The sequence below is a fragment of the Pelophylax lessonae genome (genome assembly GCF_965119305.1).
Source record: "Pelophylax lessonae genome assembly, chromosome: 9".
NCBI lineage: Eukaryota > Metazoa > Chordata > Amphibia > Anura > Ranidae > Pelophylax > Pelophylax lessonae.
The window spans coordinates 50,665,867-50,680,787 of record NC_138776.1 but is presented as its reverse complement, the minus strand read 5'-3'; the positions used below and the strand labels follow the sequence as shown (position 1 = coordinate 50,680,787).

Sequence of the window (14,921 nt, the reverse complement as noted above, 5' to 3'; positions counted from 1 at the left end):
CCTCTGCAACAGTAGAAAAAACGGTAAAATAGATCCTCTGCAATCAGCAACAATAAACCCCAACAACAATAGCCCCCCAGCAACAATAAATCCTCCCCTGCAACAATCACCCCCAATAAATCCTCCCCTGCAACAATAGACCCCACCCAATAACAATACAACAATAGAGCCCCAGCAACAATAGTTCCCCCAAGCAACAATAAATCCTGCAACAGTAGCCCCCCCCCCCACAACATAATGCCCTCCAGCAATAACAGATTCACCACAGCAACAATAGATCCCCCAGCAGCCAGCATTAATAGGCCATTCAGCTCACCCCACTGGCCCCAGCACCCCTTTGCCATTGCATACATTCAGACTGGAGGTGCCGGTACTGCGTTCCCCCGCGTTCCCGCTGAAAAAAAGCCCTGTATATATATATATATATATATATATATATATATATACATAATTCTTGTGAATGAGCAGCCCAAACCAACTGTATACATTATATATATATATATATATATATATATATATATACATATATATATATATATATATATATATATATATACATATATATATATATATATATATATATATATATATATATATATATATATATATATATATATAATATATATAATAAATGTATACAGTTGGTTTGGGCTGCTCATTCACAAGAATTACATGCAAAATAATGGTACCGCTTTCAGCACCTAAAATCCAAAAGAATCATACCGCCAGGGAGGTTAAGGGGGTAAAACCTTCCAGAGCTGAAGTGGTTAAACAAAGCTCAGTTGGTACTAAGGGGCCTAAAGTGTGCCAAGAAAATATCCCCCACACCATTACACCACCACCAGCCTGAACTGTTGATACAAGGCAGGATGGATCCATGCTTACGACAAATTCTGGCGCTACCATCTGAATGTCGCAGCTGAAATCGAGACTCATCAGACCAGGCAACGTTTTTCCAATCTTCTATTGTCCAATTTTGGTGAGCCTGTGCCAATTGTAGCCTCAGATTCCTGTTCTTCGCTGACAGGAGTGGCACCTGGTGAGGTCTTCTGCTGTTGTAGTCCATTTTCGATGTGTTGTGCGTTCAGAGATGGTATTCTGCATACCTTGGTTGTAACGAGTGGTTATTTGAGTTACTGTTTGCCTTCTATCATCTGGAACCGTCGCTCACTGGATATTTTCTCTTTTTTAGATCATTCTCTGTAAACCCGAGAGATGGTTGTGCGTGAAAATCTCAGTAGATCAGCAGTTTTTGAAGAAACTCAGACCAGCCCGTCTGGCACCGACAACCATGCCACATTCAAAGTCACTTAAATCCCCTTTCTTCCCCATTATTCTTAATCTTTATGGATAGTCTACAGACGGGAATGGTGCCAGCTGATTGGAAAAAAGCCAACGTGGTACCAATATTTAAAAAAGGGCCGAAATATATCCCGGGTAACTATAGGCCGGTCAGCCTAACATCAGTAGTCTGCAAGATTTTGGAGGGGATGTTAAGGGACCACATACAAGACTTTAGTAATGAAAATGGTATTCTTAGTAGTAATCAGCATGGATTCATGAAAAATCGTTCTTGCCAGACCAATCTATTAACCTTCTATGATGAAGTGAGCTGCCACCTAGATAAAGGAAAGCCTGTGGATGTGGTGTATCTGGACTTTCAAAGCCATTTGACACAGTTCCCCACAAACGCTTACTGTACAAACTAAGGAAGGTAGGTATGGACCATAAGGTGAGTACCTGGATAGAGAACTGGCTCCAGGGGAGAGTACAGAGGGTGGTGATTAATTAGGAGTACACAGATTGGGCGGGGGTGGAAAATGGGGTCCCCCAAGATTCTCTCCTGGGACCAATCCTGTTTAATTTAATCATAAATGATCTAGAGGAGGGGATATCGAGTACAATCTCAGTATTTGCGGTTATAAGCAGGGCAATAACTTCTATGCAGGATGTGGTAACTTTACAAGCGGACCTAAACAAAATAATGGGGTGGGCAACTACATGGCAGATGAGGTTTAATGTAGAAAAATATAAGGTAATGCACTTGAGCATCAGAAACACAAACACAAGCTACTCACTAGGGGGGGGGGGGACCTCTGGGTGAATCTAAGATGGAAAAAGACCTGGGGTACTGGTGGACAACAGGCTTGGCAGTGGCATGCAATGCCAAGCCGCTGCAAGCAAAGCCAACAGAATACTGGGATGTATAAAAAAAGGGATTCACTCCAGAAATAAAGAGATTATTCTCCCACTTTACAAGACTCTGGTCCGGCCACATCTGGAGTATGCTGTCCAGTTCTGGGCACCGGTCCTCAGGAAGGATGTGCTGGAACTGGAGAAAGTCCAGAGAAGGGCAACAAAAATAATTAGGGGAATGAAGGACTTCAGCTATGAGGAAAGACTACAAGCACTGAACCTATTCTCTCTGGAGAAGAGACGCTTGAGAGGGGATATGATATCAATGTACAAATACTGTACTGGTGACCCTAGCATAAGGAACAAACTTTTCAGAGAAAGGGAATACAATAAGACATGTGGCCACTCACTAAAACTAGAGGAAAAATGGTTTAACCTTAAAATACGTAGGGGGTTCTTTACTGTCAGAGCAGTAAGGATGTGGAATTCTCTTCCACAAGCAGTGGTATCAGCGGGGAGCATCGATAGTTTCAAAAAACTATTAGATGGGCACCTTAAAGACCACAACATACAGGGGTATTCAATGTATGGTTAACATCAATCACACACACACACACACATCATAGGTTGAACTGGATGGACTGATGTCTTTTTTCGACCTCACTAACTATGTAACTAGGTAACTATGTAATGCTCAGTTTGAACTTCAGCAAGTCATCTTCGCCACGTCTATATGCCCAAATGCATTGAGCTGCTGCCATGTGATTGGCTAATTAGCAATTTGTGTTATCAAGCAATTAAAGAGGTGTACCTAATAAAGTGGCCAATAAATGTAAGTAGATCTTGTCTTAAGAACAAATAAACTTCCAATGAACTTATAGATTTACAATAACCCCCCCAGATCATATCCGGGGAGCGTCTTCTAATAATATGTGCTGTATGGCAGCACATTTGGACAGGCTGTGTGTGCAGCGTTCATCTTTCGCCCCCCCCCCCCCCCCTAATTTAGATCTGGAGGTGTGTTCTCTGCATTAGTTTGCAGCTGTTAAATCAAACCCCTTCCAATGGAGCGATCATAAATATGGAAAGACAACGCTTTGATTTCATTTTTTCTATTTGTTTCCCTTGTTTAGGGAACAACATAAAAGGGAATTATAAAACACGATCCTGAGCAATATACCTCCTTTCTAGATACTGAATATTAACTGGGGGGGGGGGGGAGGTAGAAAAACACCCATTTGCAATGCAGCAACACGCAGTTACAAGCGCCACATCTGAAAGTGATCCGCCATAGGAAACCAAGACACGTGCTGACTCCAGAATCCTCCGACAGACATCAGGGACTCTGTCATCCCCGCCGCTCCACAGAGACATCAAGGACACATGTCACTCACATGGAGACACATTGGGGGCACCGCGCTCTCCTTACTCTACCCTGGGGGGAGGGGAGGGGGGTTTGTCAGCATATATGTCGCTCTATATACACACACACCACAAATATGTTATTTCATTACCTTATGAACGCTTTAACGGCATATACACAAACCCCAGGCTGTGTTTACACAGAACAATGAGCCTCATTTATGTACAAGTCTCCCTCCCCCAAAACCCAAAACATCAGATTTTTTTGCAAGCAGAGAAATAGGTTTTAGGCATCCATAAATATAAAGGAATGTTAATCAACCATGGTGCGCAAATCTCATCACAACAGCAATCAGCTCTATTCATGTGAAGTGTTATATACACTGATCAGCAATACCATTATGACCACCGCCATAACCCATCGAGGTATGGACTCCAGTAGACCAGTGGTTCTCAACCTCAGTCCTCAAGTACCCCCCAACTGGCCATGTTTTGGGAACGTACCTTAGGTAAAATAGCTCCCATCAATACCATGTCATTGAAATTGAATCAGCTGTGCAAAGTAAAGGAAAACCTCGAAACATGGCCCATTGGGGGTACTTGAGGACTGAGGTTGAGAGCCACTGCACTAGACTAGAGATCGACCGATTATCGGCAAAGCACTTTCCCCCGATATATCGGAATTGGCCACCAAGGTGACCGATATTGACGATATTTCGGGAAAGTGCTTGTACCGGAGTGATGCCTGCAGCTAGAGGCATCACCCCGGTACCAGTGTCCATAGCCGACAGTCGGCTTTCTTGTAATGACAACCGATGCGGCTGAGAAGCTGCTCGGCTGTCATTACAAGGATCGGGAGGGGACGTTCCCCCCTCCCGCCACCGTTCCCCTCCCTCCCGCCACCTTCCGCGGCTCGTCCGGGTCTCCCGTCCAACCGGGAGACCTGGGCAGCCATCCTGCATGGCCGTTGAAAAAACGGTCAAAGCCGCATTTGGCTCTGATCAGGTCTCCATGCAAAAACCCGGAAGCGATGTCATGACATCATTTCCGGGTACTACTGGCGCCAGATTAAAAAAAAATTACAGCATTCAAAACAGCCAAACTTGGCGTTTTGAATGCTTTTAAGTGCAAAGGAGGGGTTTGGGGTCTTTTAGACCCCCAGATCCCTCCACAAGAGTACCTGTCAAGTAAAAAAATAAAAATAAAAAAATAATAATTTTTTTAAATGTATGAAAATATCGGCCCATATCAGCCGATACCGATAAGGGATGACCAAAATATCGGTATCGCCAATGAATAAACTATATCGGTCGATCCCTACACAAGACCTCTGAAGGTGTTCTGTGGTATCTGGCGCCAAGCCGCCATTAACAGACATTGTAAGTTGCAAGGTGGGGGCTCCATGGATCAGACTTTTTTTTCCAGCACAACCCACAGATGCTTGATTGGATTAAGATCTGGTGGGTTCAGTGGCCAAGTCAACACCTGGAACTCGCTATGTTCCTCAAACCATTTTCTCAGTCATCAGACAAGGCCACCTTCTTCTATTGCTCTGTGGTCCAGTTCTAATGTTTATGAGCCCATTGTAGGTACTTTTAGCTGTGGCACGGGTCAGCATGGGCACCCTGACTGGTTTGTGGCTACGCAGCCCCATACACAACAAACTGCAATTCTCTGTGTGTTCTGACACCTTCCTTTGATCCATTGATGCGGTTCCATATCCCTGGGCACCATAACATCACCCAGAAGACTTTTAGACCTGCCTAGGTATACATATGGGTGGGTCCATATCTGTGGATGAGTGCGCACTCTGGTGGGAGTGGGCATGAGGAATTGCAGTGATTATTTGTATGGTTCTGGAGCACCTGTGTATGGAATTTCTTTTGAGGATCTGTTTTCACATCCTTCACCGGGAACACTTCATGGACTTCTTTTTTTAGGTGATATTTTCTGCTGATGACTTTACACTACTTTCATGTATAAGCAGTGCTTTAGGTGGCCCAAAAGAGGTGCCGGTACTCTATTATAGCCTATAAATTTTGTCCCCCCCCCCCCACCCCACATCAGGGTCCCCACAGAGCACCCCCCCTGGCCTGCCCACATGGAAGAAAAATATATTAAAAATATATTTTAAAATAAAATTTTTAACTTCTCCCAAATATATTGGAAATATATTTGAAATGCTACAATATTGGCCATATTCAATATATTTCAAAATATTTTTTCCCTAAATATATTGGAAATACATTTTTCTTCCATATGGGTGGGCTGGGACTCCGGAGCAGGGGGACTCACTGGTGGTGACTGATCTGGCTCTGGAGTGGGAAATATTCTTGGGGGGGGGGGGGGCAATTGAGGGCGCATATGTCCAAAATGAGCATACTGGTACACTAAGGCGCACGGAGAGGTGGGGGTATGCTCAAGAGCCATATTTGGAAGTGGCGGTACTGAGTACCAGTGCATACCGGCCCACTTAAAACACTGTGTATAAGCACTTTTTTATGCACTGCATGGCACTTTATGTATGTATATATTGCACTATTGCACATATTGGTTTGTATATGAATTTGCTTGGTAGCACTTTCATATATCCCAACTAGGTAGGGGGAGCACAGTATTTCCACTTTTAGCACCTTTTTTAAGAAGTTGAGCTACAGTCGCTCTTCTATTGGATCGAACTACACGGGCCAGCCTTCACTCCCCATGTCCATCAATGAGCCTTGGCTGCCAATGAACCTGTTGCCAGTTCTCCAGTTTTTCCTTCCTTGGACCACTTCTGGTTGGTCTTGACCACTGCAGATCGGGAACATTCCACAAGAATTACAATTTGACCAGTGGCGGCCCGTCCATTGGGGGCACAGGGGCGCGCCCCCCCCCCCCCATGCATGCGCCCGGCCCCCTAATGTGTTGCCTGCCAACCAACTGACCGTCGGGAGGGGGGTGCATTTGTTTGCCACCCCCCCCCCTCGAATTTGACCCTTGTCAAAGTCACTCAGATCCTTATGCTTGTCTATTTTTTTGCTTTTGACACTTCAGGGACAACACTTTTTCACCTAATATATTCCTTACACTTTCAGATGTAATTGTAACAAGATAATCAATGTAATTCATTATATATGTCAATGGTAATATTAGTATAGCAGAATGGTGTAAATTCCCCCTGTCATAAACAACTGTAAAGGAAAAAAAAATGTAAAAAATAAATACCCTTTTTTTTTATTTTATTTATTTTTAGTTTTTGCTTCCTGCATCCCCACCTAGTTGAGTATGACACATCCAGCGTGATGTCCCCACATCCTGTGCATGCAAAGATATGCTTTGGATTGGTCTATAGGAGCTGTCAGAGACCCTCATCGTGTCTGCACATGTGCAAAATCCAGAGATTCTCCCCCCAGTGCATGTCCAGATGCGACGCACATCTCTCCCTGTTCCATAGACTGGAAAAAACCTACTGCTTTCCACGCATGGGATTTGCAAGATTTCACGCACGCGCAGACATGGGTGTCCACAGAACTTTTTGCCCCCATAGACCCCCCTTTAGAGCAGGCAAGGCCAGGGTGCCCCATAGATCCTACAAGAAAACAACAAGAGAAGGGCGCACGACCTTGTGCATTACCACTTAAAAGTTTATTAAAATCAAAGAAGGGTAGCGTACAATATACTCACAAACGTAGCATATGAACAAGCATATAGGAAATGGGCGCCGCTCACTTCCAGGACACTTCTCTACTGCTGGATAGCGTGATGGCGTCCTCAAAACCTGATGTGGTTTACGCGTTTCGAGGGAGGACCCTCTTCCTCAGAGCCAAAATCGTCACTCGCCACTTTTTGCCCCCATAGATCCCCCTTTAGAACAGGCAAGGCCAGGGTGCCCCATAGATCCCCCTTTAGAGCAGGCCAGGGTCCCCATAGATCCCTCTTTAGTCTTACCTTTTCACCTATATTCCCCGTGCTACCAGGTTTTTTTGCACCACCAGGTACTCCAGGCTCTACCTTCAAAGAATATGTATATATTTAGCCAATATGACCCCCTTTAGAGCAGGCCAGGGTCCCCATAGATCTCCCGTTAGAGCAGGATTCCCAAGATTCCCATTTTAGAGCAGGCCAGGAAATTTCCAGGGGGAGCACTTGCCCCCCTTGCAGATGCCCATGCATGCAGACATGCCAAGGGTCTCTGCCAGGCCCCATAAATGACATATCTGCAGATGCACAGGATATGTTTCCAAGATGACAGCTCAGGAGCATAATCTGCAAAGAACTTTAGCAGGGAGAGAGACAAAAATGACAGCAATGAACTCCATGGACTAGTAGGTATATATTTTTTATTCTACTTACAGGAGTAATAACTAGGCATTAGAAATAAAAATGTATTTGGATAGGGTGGATATCCCCTTTAAGGGCCTATTCACACTTGTGCTTTGTGGCAACGCACAAAACATGCTCATTAACACCCATTGCTACAACCCATAGCAATGCACCTACTCTATGTGTGGGGAGTTTCAATGCCATTCAATGTGAATGGCACCCAGCTCTGTACAGTAAAGTGTAATGCACAGTACAACACTGCACACCACAACGCACATACGTTGCTAAAAAAGTTGTGTGTTTTTTTTATTTATCATGGTGCATTGGCAGCCCATTCATAATGAATGGGCTACCTTAACTCAACACACAATAATTTATGCCATAACGCATTAACACAAAACAACAGGTTACTTAAAGGGTAACTCCACTTTCGTGGGGAAAAAAAATAGCAAATAAATAAAAAACAATATAGTGTATACAATTGCGACACAAATCATATTGTGATTGAATGTTATTAAAAATGACCTTTCCTTTCCAATCTGCAGCTGTTGTATTTTTCTGATAATGCAATGCAATATGGCCGCCTGGAGCTGTTCTGTACACATAATGTATACTGACCACACCCCCAGAAACATCATTTCCTGCTTGTGTGATTGGCTCACTAATTTTCCCAGAAGTCTGCACTAAGATATAAGTCAGATTTCTGGCATCCCCTGAAACAAAAATGTCATTTTTGGTGAGATTCTCCCAATAGGAACACGTCTAAAGGGATGCAGACCCAGCAGCTTTCCTCATTAGAGCCCTGCAGCTGCCACAACTGATAGATAATTATGAAACCACTCCCATTTAACCCACTCAGCACAGAGGAATAAACAATGATTTCTTCAGAATAACAAAAGGAAGGAATCTGCAACAAAGTTTGGTAAAATCCTTGTAATGTACAGAGATAACCCAGGGGGGAATGTTACGCTTTAACCACTTTAACCCCGCCCACCGTACATTCACTGTGGCACTCAGCCGCTGCTGGGCAAAGCGACGTAGGGCTACGTCGCTTGCTCAGGAGACTGTAGGGGGCGAGCCCCACTCATTCCCTGGGGAGCCAGCGCGTGTGACCAGCGCCTCCGATGACCGCCAGCCACTCGTGATCTCCCGCAGCAGAGGGAGAAAGACAGACGGCTGATGTAAACACAGCAGTCTGTCATCCTCCCTGAAGTGATCACAGAGGCTATGCGATCCTGCTATATATAGGATCGCATGGCTCTGTGGTTACTTCACTAGCCACGCCCCCTGACAGTTAGAATCACGCCCCTAGGGACACACTTAACTCCTTGATCACCAGTAAAGTTAACCCCTTCCCTGCCAGTGTCATTTTCATAGTAACAGTGCATATTTTTAGCACTGATTACTGTAGTAATGTCACTGGTACCCCCAAAAGGTGTCAAAAATGTCATTTAGGGGTCCGATCTGTCCGTCCCAATGTCGCAATCCCGCAAAAAAAAAATCGCAGATCGCCGCCATTACTAGTAAAAAAATAAAAATTAGATAAATCTTTCCCATAGTTAGTAAACGCAATAACTTTTGCGCAAACCAATCAAAATACGCTTATTGCTTATTTTTTTACCAAAAATATGTAGCAGAAAATAAATTGGCCTAAACTGTTAAAAAATTTGGATTTTTAAATTTTTTTTTGTGAATTTCATATAAAAAAATGTGAAACATATTGTTATTTTTTCAAAATTGTCGCTCTTCTTTTGTTTAAAGCGCAAAAAATAAAAATCGCACAGGTGATCAAATACCACCAAAAGAAAGATCTGTTTGTGGGAAAAAAAGTATGTCAATTTAATTTAGGTACAACATCGCACGACCGCGCAATTGTCCGTTAAAGTCACGCAGTGCCGAATCACAAAATAGGGCCTGGTCATTGAGCAGCCAAATCCTCCAGGGCTAAAGTGGTTATAAAGTTAAAAGGTTTTTAGCTTGCTTTCCCTGCACAAAGGAAAAATAACCTTCCAATACATGTTTTCTCCACCCCCTCCCATGGGCTTTTTTCAGGGGGAGGCATCATTTTAAGGTCACCCATGCTCCGCCCCTTTTAACAATGTCATGAAGGGGAGGGGCTTAGTCATTATACTTATTTTGAGTATTTGTTTTTAAAGAGCAAACAGCAGCATTTATTTTTAAAGATCCTGTTCCCTTAAAGCATGTTATACAGCTGGGTGCTTTGCTGTGTAATTTGGCCCCTTCTATCACCTAAAATACCTAGCTGATCCTGCCTGGCTATGTCCTCCCCTCTGTAAACTGACCACGGTATGCCATGGCTGCTGAGCCCTGATACTGTGGTCAGTTTACGTGCCTCCGTCATCCACAGCCCTCCTGTCCTCCTCTGTTCTCTCTCCCCCTCCCTCCCTGCCTGTCTGCTCCTGTGTCAGTGCCCGCCCCCCTCCCCTCCCCTCCTGCTGCTGTAGTTTCATTTAAAGTTTCATATCCTGTCTACAGTCTGTTTAATAATCCTATGTGCCCCTGTGTCTGTGTTTTATAAAAATAAGCCATACTTTACAAGTTTTCAGAGCGACACTCGCCGCTCACGTGACCTGCCTCCTCTCTCCTCCTCTCCCCCTTCCCTCCTCCTCCTGTCCCGAGGAACATCAGTGAGGAATCCTCGGCTCCGTCCGCTGCAGGCAGCTGTCAGACGGGGAGAGGAGAGAGCCAACGGGTCACGTGAGTGGCGCTCAGCCCTCTGAAAACTGGTAAACAACGGCTTATTTATTTAAAAACACATACACAGACACACAGGCACACAGAATTATTAAACAGACCAGACAGGATGGTATAAAGTGCTTAACAACCACTTGAAAGGGGAAGTTGAGATTCCTGGGGGGGGGCATTTGCCCCCCCTTGCCCCTACCTGCGGACGCCCATGCCCCCTTCTAAATACTTACCTGAGTCCACTCTTGATCCAGTGCTGTCGTGTCTGCAACGACAACGTTTTTCTTGCTCTCACAGGACACACTGGGAGCAGCAGAAGCCATTGGCTCATATTGTCCTACTGCTGTCAGTAAATCTGGTGAAGAGGAAGTGGGGGGGGCGTGGCTGAGCCTCGCTGTGTGTGTCTAGGGATGCACACAGTCCAGCTCGGGAGCACAGAATGCATTAAGATAAAAAACCTTCTGACTTTAGAACCACTTTAACATTGAACCCAATGGACTAAGACTGGGATGCCATTAAAGTTCATGTGCATGTAAACGCAGGTGTCCCAATACTTTTGTTAATATAGTGTGTATATATATATCATCTACTGTATAAAGTGTGTATTGGAGTTGCCATTGCTGACCCCAAGATAAAAATAAGTTTCACATGGAATTAATTATGATACACAGAACAGAGGTCAAACTAAATGTCATTTGGATGGATTAACAGCTAATCGTTTGGTAATCTGATGTGTGGTATTGAAGTCGATGGAGATGCTTTAAAACACACGTCAGTGAGTGTTACGATGATCACTTGAAGGGCCCCGAGACTCATGGCTTCAAACAACGCATCACTACACATAAAACGGAGCCTCCCGTAAGCCTTCAGTCTCATCCTATTCCCAAATGACTCCCGGGTCCTCCATGCCTAGCCCCCTAGCCCTATGCCCCACTTGTCTCCAAGTGCGTTCCCATGTGTCCCCTTTTTGTCTCCAAGTGCACCCCCTGTGCTCCCTGTGTCCCTCCCCAGTGAGTCACCGGTGCACTTTGTTTTTCTAAGTGTGTCCTGTGTGCCCCATATTTACAAGTGAGTGCCCTGTGTCTCCAAGAGCCTCTCTTTTTCCAAGTTTCCAAGTGCATCCCCTCTGTGCTCCATTTCTCCAAGTGCATCCATCCCCTGTGCACCCTGTTTCTCCACTCCAAGTGGTCCTGTGGATGCCATGTCTCCAAGTGCATATCCTGTACACTCCATGTCTCCAACTGCATGCCTGAAGTGCTCCATGTCTCTAAGTGTGGACCTGTGCACCTCATGTCTCTAAGTGCATTCTTTGTGCACCCCATGTCTATAAATGCATCCCATGTGCTCCCCATGTCTACAAATGCATCCCCTTTGTACCCTATGCCTCCATATACATCCCCTGTGCACTCCATTTCTCCAAGTGCATCTTCTGTGTAGCCCATGTCTCCAAATGCATCCCCTGCGCACTCCATGTCTCCAAGTGCATCTCCTGTGTAGCACATGTCTCCAGGTACATCCCTATGCACCCTGTGTCCCTCTCCTGTGAGTCTCTGGTGCACCCCACATTTTTAAGTGGGTCTAAGGTTAATCCAGTATTTCCCGTGTTTCTAAGTGTGTCTTCTGTGCGCCCAACATTTGCAAGTGAGTACTCTGTGTGCCTCATGTCTCCAAGTGCCTCCCTTGTCTGTTCTGTGTTTCCAAGTGCATTCAATGTGCACTGCATGTCTCCAAGTGCATCTCCTGTGTAACCCATGTCTCCAAATGCATCCCCTGTGCTCCCTGTGGTCCTCCCCAGTGAGTCCCCTGTGCACTCTGTGTTTCTAAGTGTGTCCCCTGTGCACCCCATGTTTTTGCTTTTGTGCCCTGTGTATCCCATGTCTACAAGTGCCTCCCCTGTGTGCTTTGTGTTTCCAAGTGCCTCCCCTGTGCACTCCATGTCTCCAAGCACATCTCCTATGTAGCCCGTCTCCAAGTGCATCCCCTGTGCTCCCTGTGTCCCTTCCCAGTGAGTCCCCTGTGCACTTTGTGTTTCTAAGTGTGTCCCCTGTGCACTGCATGTTTTTCAGTTTGTGCCCTGTGTTCCCCGTGTCTCCAAGTGCCTCCCCTGTGTGCGCTGTGTCTCCAAGTGTCTCCCCTGTGTGCCCCGTGTCTGAAAGTGCCTCCCCTGTGTGCCCTGTGTCTCCAAGTGTCTCTCCTGTGTGCCCCGTGTCTCCAAGTGCCTCCGATGTGTGCCCTGTGTCTCCAAGTGTCTCCCCTGTGTGCCCCGTGTCTCCAAGTGCCTCCCCTGTGTGCGCCGTGTCTCCAAGTGTCTCCCCTGTGTGCCCCGTGTCTCCAAGTGTCTCCCCTGTGTGTTTTGTGTCTCCAAGTGTGACCCTGTGCACTTCTTTGACTCCTGTGTCTGTGTGCAACCTCCAGCACTCAGCATGCAATGTCCTTTGAATTGAATGTTGCACTGTGTGTTGATGCACATCACGATACATTCACATGCATCATGACTTGTTAAAATGTGTTTTGATGTGTTGCCATTAAAACACCTTAGTATTTACTGTATGATTAAATTAAGAGGTTAGGTCAAAGTTTAAATGCTAAGCAATGGCAAAGTGTTTAGAAAGAGTTTTTTTTTCAGGGCTAGTTTACAAGTCATCTTTAGTTTTCAGGGAATAGGTTATGGGTTAAGTAGCGAGCACACGGACAGAAAGAAATGAGCTAATGATACCTTGTGCCGTTCTAGGCATAATTTATGGAAAGCCATATTTTTGTGAAGGACAACATGGAGGTAAATGCAATTAACCCATTGAACTTACACTATCTTCCACTTTTCTTTTCAGTTGTAAAGTAAATAAAATTGCACAATAAATGTGTTATAGAAAGAATGTATTATAATGGTGAATTTCAGCTGTATAAAATAATACCACTACCACCATAACCAATAACGTTATGATTATATTTATTAAAATATGACATATTTATATTTCCTATATATCGCATAAAGTCAGCAGATGGTTAAAAAAATAGCGGATTTTTTAAGTACAATTCACAGTTGCTCTGTTAGCAGGGAAATCAGATTGCACAGACTGCAGCAGATCACAAGCACCCCATTCTGTCCTGGGGGAGTTGCGTAGCTTTGTCAGTTCTACATAGGCTGCCAACAAATATGCAAGCAGTACTGGGGTTTTTCCAAAGCCAATCTCGCATCCACTACTTTTGTGACTGTTATGTGACCAGCTGCCTTTACCAAAGCGGTGATTCGGCCATGTGACTAAAATCAGAGGGAAAAAAATTGAAAAAAGAAGAAACGTGGACTTTGCAGGCACTGGATACTTAAAATTAACATTTTATTAAATAATACATCTAAAATCATCACTAGAAGTCACAAATGACATATAGCAAAAGTATATCCCATGTAAAGAGGGTAACATAAAAATGCAAAAACAACGAATGAGTAATTACATTGTTGGTAAATGTAATTACACATCAAAGCGATCCTAACCACAGGTGACAGGGAGATATGCTGTCTTCCCGGGAAGATCGGGCGATGTGTTTAACAATAGATCGTAGAGTTCCGTTGAGCCATAGTGCTCGACATGTTTCGCCTTAAGCTTCCTCTAGGAGCTAATGGATCAATGTTCTGTATATTGATAGAAAATAAATCAATTAATCCAAATATGTTGAGTCAGTGCCCAAACGTAACTAATATTCCCAGACAGAAACGCCATGGGATGAGGATGTTCATGAATGAGGGCCAGAATATCTAAGGCCATCATACATACATATAAACATAGACTATTTGAACTGAGAAAAACACAGAAAATAGGGCATAAATATCAAAAGTATATTGACTGCTGTATATGATATTACATAACGAGATTGTATATATCTATAGTTGATGTTAAGCGGTGCTGCCTAAGGCATGTGGAAAACCAATATCACAGAGGCTGGCCAGCGAGCCCCAGGGTGGAGGGTATTGCCCATATGGAAACGATGTGGGGACCCAAGCCAGATACAATCATAAAAATGGCATAATAGGTAAACAGGGTATAAAGGATAACCTGTATAAAGGCAATGAAACCTAGAAATAAGGAAAAAAGAGAAAAAAAGGAAGGGAGGGGAAAGAACAAATGGAAAACAATGTATAAAGGGAAGGGAAAAAGAGGGAGAGAAGGAGGGGGGGGGGGAAGAAAGAAGGGGAGGGGGAAAAAAGAAAAACGAAAAAAAAAAAGTGAAGAAAGCAGGGGGGATGAGTAACAAAAAATAGACAGTAAAATAAAGAGTAGGATGTATAAATATGTAAATATATAAAACCCCACTCACCCGGCGCACAAAGATTAAAACTACCTTTGGTTAAAATTAATCCTTAAAAAGTGTGGTTTAAATCATATAGATAAAAACAAACCATAAGTCAGCAGCTGCTA

The 14,921-nt window shown here is 44.3% G+C and overlaps 1 protein-coding gene across 1 annotated transcript in view; it reads right to left on the bottom strand.

The window, feature by feature from the left end:
* The window catches only part of HABP2 (hyaluronan binding protein 2), a gene marked incomplete at its 5' end in the record, with an annotated part of 139,975 nt that extends 128,203 nt beyond the window's left edge, over positions 1–11,772 (bottom strand). Inside the window, one exon of the mRNA XM_082268834.1 lies at positions 11,576–11,772. Within this exon, the coding sequence (XP_082124960.1) occupies positions 11,576–11,772 (197 nt within the window). The remainder of the gene's footprint in view (positions 1–11,575) is intronic.
* Positions 11,773–14,921: the final 3,149 nt, after the last annotated feature.